Source organism: Gossypium hirsutum, chromosome A11 (genome assembly GCF_007990345.1).
Source record: "Gossypium hirsutum isolate 1008001.06 chromosome A11, Gossypium_hirsutum_v2.1, whole genome shotgun sequence".
In the NCBI taxonomy this organism is placed as follows: domain Eukaryota; kingdom Viridiplantae; phylum Streptophyta; class Magnoliopsida; order Malvales; family Malvaceae; genus Gossypium; species Gossypium hirsutum.
Window position 1 is genome coordinate 3,361,470 of NC_053434.1, and position 9,103 is coordinate 3,370,572.

General features: G+C 32.5%; 2 protein-coding genes across 2 annotated transcripts; one reads left to right on the forward strand and one right to left on the reverse strand.

The window, feature by feature from the left end:
• Positions 1-1,431: 1,431 nt before the first annotated feature.
• Positions 1,432-5,544, forward strand: LOC107943380 (hexosyltransferase GAUT11). The gene is made up of 2 exons (XM_016877127.2): positions 1,432-2,013; positions 3,638-5,544. The coding sequence occupies exons 1-2, from the start codon at positions 1,861-1,863 to the stop codon at positions 5,084-5,086; spliced, it is 1,602 nt and encodes a 533-aa protein (XP_016732616.1). The 5' UTR covers positions 1,432-1,860; the 3' UTR covers positions 5,087-5,544.
• A 751-nt stretch (positions 5,545-6,295) lies between these two features.
• Positions 6,296-8,522, reverse strand: LOC107943377 (isoaspartyl peptidase/L-asparaginase 1). Its single transcript, XM_016877122.2, has 4 exons — positions 8,265-8,522; positions 7,664-7,897; positions 7,491-7,577; positions 6,296-6,958 (listed from the first exon to the last, which is right to left on the reverse strand). The coding sequence occupies exons 1-4, from the start codon at positions 8,424-8,426 to the stop codon at positions 6,476-6,478; spliced, it is 966 nt and encodes a 321-aa protein (XP_016732611.1). The 5' UTR covers positions 8,427-8,522; the 3' UTR covers positions 6,296-6,475.
• Positions 8,523-9,103: the final 581 nt, after the last annotated feature.

The window sequence follows — 9,103 nt, forward strand, 5'->3', positions numbered from 1 at the left end:
ATACTAGATTTATCAAATGGCCTATGGCCGTGCTATTTATGGTTTCATTAAACCCGATATCCGCTCAATAATTTTATGAGTTTCAACAACAAGAGCTAATAAAAATCTCAGTTTATTTAAATTTAATTATAAAAACATTGATTTTGACATTTTTTTTAATGCTGAAATTATGATCCGACCCATTTAACGATTACCATGCGAAAAATGTTATTACTATATATAATGGAATAATAATAAATTTAATTTTTAATGTTTGTCCTTTTTATTATTTTAGTCACTTTTTTAAATTATTTAATTCTCAAAATTTAAAATCTATTCAAATTAAATTTTTTAAATTCAAAATTCACTTCAACAGAACTGACATGTCAAGTTGTATAGAAGTTAATGTGTAATTCATTAAACGGCAAAAAAAAATATTTTAAAAATTCGTTTAAAAATTTTTATAATTTTTTTAAATCTACATTGACAATGAAATAATATGTTTTTAAATAGAATAGTCAATTTTCATACAAAATAAAGTAATTTGATTAAAATTTAAAATAATAAAAAAATTAGACCAAAATAATAAAATAAAAAAGCTAATTTTATTTCTACTCCATAGTCCATATATAATTAACCCGGAAATAGTAGAATCCAAACTTTCTGTTAATGATAGATTGGATTTGTCTGTTGTGGGGGTAAAATAATATAATTGCCAAATTGGAGCACATCATTTTAAACGTAAAAGTAACAATAAATGCAAAATTCAAATATAAATAAATACAACATAAAAAATCTGTCCAATAATTTTTTTTCAGAATTTACATAAATAAACGTTAAATGAAATTATATAAATACAATACCAATTTTACCTGCCATTTTCATTGGCTTATAAATAGCAAATAATTTTTAAAAAAATTTGTGAGTATATATGGGCATTCATTATCATCTCAGGCAAAAAAAAGAAAAAAAAGAATATAGCATAAATATATTAATATTTATGAAATATAAATTAAAATTTATATAAAATATGTAAATGGGTTAGTATATATGTAAAATATGTAAATGACAGTGTACATTTTTTTAATGTAAATTTATATAAAATTTATTTTTATACTTAAATTTTATAATTAGGTTTATTTTGATTTTTTAACTTAAATTTCATTAAACGATGATGTGGTATAGTTTTAAAATGTTATAAATAGGTGAATTTCAAGTTCAAAGATTAAAATATATATATTTTTTGAAATAAGAATAAAATAGATCTAATTGATAAATTAAAGGTAAATTACATTAAACTTAAATTTTATAAATAAAATAAAATATATTATTAAATAATAATTTAAACTTTTAAATATCTAGTACAAATATGATATAAATATATAAATTATTTTTTATAATAATTATATGGATTATTTGGATTTAAAAAAAAAAACCATAAGCTTATCACATGGTCTCATGTGCTTGATCCCTTTCCCCCTCTCTTTTCCTTGTCGTTTCCCTCTCTTTACATCTGTAAACCAAAATATTAAACCAAACCCGAAAATAATAGAAAAAAAAGGGAAAAAAACAAACCCTTCTTCTCTGGTTAAAATCTTTACCCTTTGTGTTCTTTAACTGTTCATGCAGAACAAAGAAAACCCAGACCCCATTACTGTCAGTTCTTATTCATATAGGCCTTTGATTCGCATCTAAAAAGAATCCTAACAGTGTTGTTTTTGTTTCTTTTTATTGCTAGATAGAGTGGGAAAAGAAGAGTGGAGTGGTTGTATATAATTTTTTTCTTTGAAATTGTTTTTTTATGATCGAATCTGAAGAAAAAGGGTATTTGAGAAAACCTTGATTTGGTGGTCAAATTGTGGAGGGTATTTGGTTTATAAGATGCGGCGGCGGGCCACCGATTACCGGCGCCCGGTCCGAAGGAGGTTTTCGCATTGGATCTGTGCGTTGCTTGGGCTGTTTGTTGTTGCTGTATTGGTTTTATTTGTAGTTCATCATAATCATAATGAAGATCGGGTCGAGCATCCTGTTCATGTAAGAACATAAACAACCCATATCTCTCTAATTTTGATATTTTATTATATGTTTTCTATTTATCTGGTTTGTTTTAATTTTGATCTTTTAATTATATGTTTTTTTTATTTATTTATCTGGTTCTGTTTATGTGGGTTTATATTGTTATTGTATTATTCAATTCTTGGTTATAGGATTTAAAGCATAAGGATGAATATGAAGTTCTTTATTTTAGTGTTACTTTAGCTGTAATCTCAGTTATGTATGTATATATATAATGAATAGCACAATCCCAATAATAATGGATGATCTAATCTGTTAAAACCCATAAATCAATTCACATCTCGAAATGAAACTAAAACGTAAACCAAGTGTCACTAGGAAACCAGCCTAAAGCCCTTCTGCATTGCTTGTAAGAGCAATGCTCTCAGTGACCCTTAGCTCCACTGATGAAGTAAATGACCTTGATTTTTCAAGCTTCACCTTGGTGTTTCCGTCCTTGTAATCTGTAATCCGAAACGAGGTATTGCTGCTTGCATAACCCTCCCTAGTCAGTTGCAGTATTGTCTCATTGCCACCATCATATTTCTGCACGAGAGAGTCACTACCGTTACTTGCATAAGCCTCCCACTTTTAGTATGACTGTTGTTCTGAAATGACATTATGATATGCAGCTTAACCAACCTTTATTTAGAGCTATTCAGGTTTAAGACCAGATTTTACCAGTGTCGGTAGTGAACGCATTTTCGCAACTGGCAAAAGTTCAGAAACTGTCTTGTATTCCTCATCTTTGATTTAAAAAAAAAAGGAAGTAAAAGCTTTGATGCGAAAATATTTTGTGTCAAATACTTTCAATGTTGAATAAATTATAATTAGATGTTTGTATTATGGAGGGAAATATACAAATAAATGTTGGAACAATATAAAAAGTAATCATCTTATGATGATAAGGCTTTTTCACTGAAATCTAGTATTGTTATAAAATTTATAAGATGATAGACGCATGGATGTTGTAACCTTGGTTTATGAAAGTTCTATGATAACTTAAAATAGGATTCTTGTTGTAACCTGAGTGGAGAGAAACCTTTTGAGTTTGTAACCATATAATAATTATCTAGCATCACACTACTCGTGTTATTTTGCTGGCAACAAAAATAGTAATGCTAATACTACAGTTTATACTGAAACTTGTGTTTTCCAGTGTCTTCATAAACCGTCAGACTATTGCAACTCTCCAACCCAAATTGAACAACTTATGTTGCTTTTTCATTCTGGTTTTCATGAATAGGCGTACCTGGGTTGTATCTTCATTTGATTGATCGGTAGGAATACTATTTCAGGAACAGAGCTGAAAATGGAAAATGATAATTACTTGGTGTAATGGCAAATAAATTTGTGCCTGAAATTGACTCTATTTCTCTTTTAAGATCAGAAGGAAGAAAGAGATGGAATGTCTGTGTCTTCTATTTTTTCTTTGTGCTTTTGGGGTGCAATCTGTTATGCTTTTATGTAGTCTTCAGCGTGTCTGATTTTATCTTTCATCTCCATCAATCAATATGGGTTTTAAATATTTGAAGGTTAACTGATTTTATCTTTTGATCTGATTGATGCATGAGTTACTCATTAATGACATTTGCTTTGCCAGGAGGACGATTCAAGAATGGAGCGGGTTGTTCATGAGAAGTTAAACTTGACTGAAGAAATATTGAGTGCTACATCATGGTCCCGGCAGTTGGCAGAACAAATGACACTTGCCAAAGCTTATGTTGTAATTGCAAAAGAGCACAATAACTTTCACCTTGCGTGGGAGCTAAGCTCAATGATTCGCAGTTGCCAGCTTTTGCTTTCAAAAGCTGCAATGAGAGGGAAGCCTATCACACTGGAGGAAGCAGAGTCAATAATTAGCCGCCTATCGTCTCTAATATACAAGGCAGAAGATGCTCATTATGACATTGCAACTACGATAGTGACGATGAAATCTCATATCCAAGCTCTTGAAGAGCGAGCCAATGCTGCAACTGTTCAGAGTACAGTGTTTGGACAATTGGTAGCTGAGGCATTTCCTAAGAGTCTTCACTGCCTCATTCTCAAGCTTTCAGCTGATTGGCTTAAAAGGCCGCCCCTTCAAGACATTGCAAACGAGCGGAGAAACTCTCCTCGACTCGTGGACAACAATCTCTATCATTTTTGCATATTTTCAGACAATGTTCTGGCTACCTCAGTTGTCGTTAATTCTACAATTTCCAATGCTGATCATTCTAAACAAATAGTTTTCCACATTATCACGAATGGGGTTAGCTATGGTGCTATGCAAGCTTGGTTCCTTAGCAATGACTTCAAGGGGGCCACGATAGAGGTGCAGAACATCGAGGAATTTTCATGGTTGAATGTTTCATATGCTCCCATCGTAAAGCAGCTACTGGATGTAGGTTCAAGGACCTATTATTTCGGGGAAAATCCTAATATTGAGCCAAAATTGCGGAACCCTAAATATATTTCCTTGTTGAATCACCTTCGGTTTTACATACCAGAGATCTATCCGCAACTTGAGAAGATAGTATTCCTTGATGATGATGTTGTTGTGCAGAAAGATCTAACACCACTTTTCTCATTGGATTTGCATGGAAATGTAAATGGGGCAGTGGAGACTTGTCTCGAGGCATATCATCGTTACTACAAGTATCTGAATTTCTCAAATCCAATCATCAGCTCGAAATTCGATCCGCAAGCATGTGGATGGGCATTTGGCATGAATGTTTTTGATCTAATTGCCTGGAGGAAAGCGAATGTTACTGCAAGATACCATTACTGGCAGGAGCAAAACTCTGATAAGACACTTTGGAAACTTGGAACTCTTCCTGTTGGCCTTTTAGCATTTTATGGGCTGACAGAACCACTTGATCGGAGATGGCATGTGTTAGGTTTAGGTTACGATCTTAACATCGACAACCGCCTGATCGAGAGTGCAGCAGTCATTCACTTCAATGGAAACATGAAGCCATGGCTAAAACTGGCCATCGGAAGGTATAAGCCTCTATGGGAAAGGTACATAAATCTTAGCCACCCATATCTCCACGAATGTGTCACAAGTTAGACAAATGTGCTCTGTGCTCTATTTTTGGTTCCAATTGCTCGACCTCCAATGATATAAACCCATGAAAAGGCCGATCGCAAAAATTCTTTTTTGACATTGTTAGGAGATTTGACATATCTTTTTTGTTAGTTTTTTTTTTTTGGTTCATCATAGTATCTTGAAAAGGAAAAGGAATGATTTTCTTATGCACAAGAAAGTTTGAAAAAGGTGAAAGATTTGTGGGAAATTCATTTTTGGTTGATGGGGTTTTGTTGATCCCCTCAAGCAAGAAAAAGAAACTTAAGAAATTTTTTTCTTTTTTTACATATTATTGTAATAATCTGTTTGATCTTTTGGACTACATATATATATTTATTGTAAGCTGAATTATTCCCTGTAAACGTGAAGCAGCCCTATAAGTTCCGGCTGAAGGATGTAGACAATTCCTTATTATTAATGTGAAGCTAAGGTTCAGTAGACGTCCAAAGTATAAAGATTTCTTTTTTCTGTTGTATATTTTGATTGTCCTCGACACATTAATTCTTATCAGATTAGGAGTACCAAAACAAGTGCATTTCTCCAAATTTAAACTTGTAACCCATCTGTATGGGACCGAGGTTACTACTAACTTTTTACGAGGCTTGTTGGCATCCATTATGGTTTGACTGACCGATTGATAATGTTCAATTGATGGGGTATAATTGAAAAAAACTAGTAAAAAACCGAAAAACCTGACAATAGAAGTTTGCAATTCTACTAAATATGATTTTTTAATATGTTTTTATATTTTTATTTTTTCTTTAATTATCCTTGAATTAAGCATAGGTAATTTGATGAGTATAATTATCGATTTTATATTTACATACAAATTAAAATAATTAAAATATATAAAAATAATAATTTTCGATAAAGTTACAAAATTAAGGAAATTTTGTTATTTGGGCCACTATTAATTTAATCATCACTACAATTGTTTTCATTTCAAGACACATGATTACGTGACAAAAATCCCCACAAAATCTGGCACTATAATTGAACGTTGTAAAAGAACCAAATTAGATGTTTTAATTATTGTTCAAGGATCAAATTAGATATTAATCATTGAGTTAATATGTCACGTTACTTTTCAATTACTGTTAACACATGCATGACCAAAACGTTATAATTCAATAACATTAATGACTAAATCGTAACTTTTCATAGTTTAGTGAAAAAAAATAAAAAAGAAAATTCACCAAAGATGAGTGACTATTTATGGAATTTACCCTAAAAAATATTAGCAACACTTGCAACCAAATGATGTCCGAATCTTGTCTATAAACTACATGAACCCATCAATGTTGTTTAAGAGCAATTTCCCAGTTTTTCTGAGGGACATAAACGCAAACAATTAAAAGGCTTATTAATTGCTTACTTCAATGGAGAATCCCATATGGCAACCTCTGAATATCCATCTTCACTGGCACAAGCACGAAACATTCCGGTAGTATTGAACACCGTGGCGATTTCTCCAGTCGATGACACAGCGACCAACCCAGCATTGCCCGGTGGAACTTGGTCTATAACATAAGCCGCTGCTTCTTTGAGCGAAAGACCTTTGAACTCCATAACAGCAGCGACATCCCTTGCGACAGTGCCACGGATCATGGCTTCGCCTTTTCCGGTTGCTGAAACTGCACAGAGATGGTTGGCGTAAGTCCCTGCACCAATTATTGGAGAATCGCCAATTCGACCCGCCATTTTGTTCACTAGTCCACCGGTGGATGTTGCCGAAGCCAGATTTCCTTCGCTGTCCACTGCCACACATCCAACTGTGCCAATTTGGCTATCGCCATTAGGAATTGCAGCAGCAGCATCCTTCGCCTCTTTTTGAACTGGTTGGGTGTAATCAATCTGCAGATTTAAACAAAGTAAAAAAGGCTTAAAAACCAAAGAATTTAAGTGTTGACTAGTGCTATGTTTTCAGCACCAGTCTGTTGAATTTTTTTAAAAAAAGTCTTCCTTTAGCATATATATGCTCATATCTTCATATTTTTATGATCAAAGTATCATTTATATGTATATATATATTTTTTAGTTCATAAATCCAATAATATAAACTTCAAAATTCAAACCCGAGTCTGAAAATTTGAACTTGAAATATTAAACTGACATAACTTGAAATATCACTAAAGGATAATATCTTTATATTCATATCCAAAAGCATACTTGATAGGAATACTAAACACAATACTTTGTAAAAGATAGGAATCCAATATTGAAGCTAGGCTACAAAGATGAGTAAACTAACAGGAATTTGACCTATTTTATTTGGGTTTAAATATGACCATCATATGAGTATATTAAATTTAATGGAAGTTTTTCACAGGTCTATATCCGATAAGCATATCTTGAAGCATACCAAATCTATCAAAAATGAAAATACCTGAACTCTGTTGGCATCTTGTGCCTGCTTAAGCCTTTCAATGTTTTCTGGAGTGATAAAATAGCTGGGGTCAGCAGTCTCAACACCCTGAGCAATTTGATACAAAAATAAATAACCCATAAAAGAGTGTCAAAACGAAAAAGTTAGAAGCAAAAATGATGAATGTGACTTACCTGTTCCCTAGCAAAGGCCTCAGCACCATGAAATCCCAGATATATATGAGGAGTTTTCTCCATGACTAACCTTGCCAGTGATACGGCATTAACAACGGTGCTGAGACCTGAAACAGCCCCACATTTCTTGCTCTTTCCATCCATTATCGAAGCTTCCATCTCAACCGTGCCTGATGAAGTTAACACTGATCCTTTCCCAGCATTGAAATGTGGGTAGTTTTCCAGTTCACGAACCTATATATATACATGTGCCCAATATTAACAAAGGGATAAATAAAAAAACAATATGAAATTTAGATTTATTCGGTTTTCATGCATCACTAACACTGTTATCAAAATAACATCATTTTACATTTACTTTTATGTACATCCTTGTATCAGAGTTGCAGAGTTTTAGAATTAAAAATGCCCCCATATTTACTTATAATCTAAACACCAACCATTTGGTCATTTTGGCGACTCCATTGTCACCAATTATTTATGAGAAAGAAACAAGTGAAGCTGTAGTTATTTGGCATGAACCCAGATCGTAGAAGCACTCAAAGAAGACACAAGTAAAGCGAAAAAGAGAAAAGTTTAATACAGTAATATAAGCAAATACCACAAGTTCAACAACATCCAAAGGGTGCTTATGGGCTTTGAGAGCGGCGATGCCAACGTCAAGGCAGTGGCGGAGACCAACTTCACGAGGGAGGCGGCGATCTGGTGGCAGAGAATGTGGGATGTCACCGGCGCCTCCATGGAGTGCTATAGCCCACCCCATTTTCTTCCCACCTCTCCTCTGTCTTCAAATCTATAAAACTCTCCCCCTCCCCTTTCAACTCTTATAGGTTTTTCCTCTCTTCCTTTTGGTAGTATTTATTTATCGAGTTTACGTAATTTAATTAACTTTTTAAAGAGAAATAATTAAAAGTATGATTATATCGTATATTAAGAATAGCGGGTCGGTCAGATTTTAGAATTCTCTACAACATATGAATTCATATTCATATGATTGAGTTTAGATTTATTATATAAAAATTCTTTTAGAAATAATATGATAATTAATTAAGTTGTTATTCAGTCAATTGAACTTTCACTCGAATTTAAGTAATTAATTAAATTTTTGTATATTAATATGTCGGTAACTTTACCACGTGACACGTTAAGGTTGCGTCACGTGATGAAATCAAATAATTTTGTTATATTTATTTAATTTTTTTAAAAAGTTTTTAAAATATAAAAAATAGATTTTTTTATTTTTAAATAGATTTTTTAAAAATTATAAAAAATAATAGAAAAATTATTTAAAAATAAAAATTAGAATTTTTAAAATTTTAAAAAGCTTTTTATAAAAAATTTCGGACCTACTCTCCTCTCTCTCTATATGCTTGATCTCCAAGCTTAAAGATTGTTATTAAGGTCTGTCGGTTGCTGCCGCTAAGAAATAAGGGTCACGAA

Excerpts from the sequence above, each read along its gene's own strand:
- LOC107943380 (XM_016877127.2), top strand. The coding sequence starts at position 1,861 with ATGCGGCGGCGGGCCACCGATTACCGGCGCCCGGTCCGAAGGAGGTTT. Across the intron at positions 2,014-3,637 it reads GGGTCGAGCATCCTGTTCAT|GAGGACGATTCAAGAATGGA; the intron begins GTAAGAACATAA and ends TTGCTTTGCCAG.
- LOC107943377 (XM_016877122.2), bottom strand. The coding sequence starts at position 8,426 with ATGGGGTGGGCTATAGCACTCCATGGAGGCGCCGGTGACATCCCACAT. Across the intron at positions 7,898-8,264 it reads TGGATGTTGTTGAACTTGTG|GTTCGTGAACTGGAAAACTA; the intron begins GTATTTGCTTAT and ends GTATATATATAG. Across the intron at positions 7,578-7,663 it reads AGGCCTTTGCTAGGGAACAG|GGTGTTGAGACTGCTGACCC; the intron begins GTAAGTCACATT and ends CAAATTGCTCAG.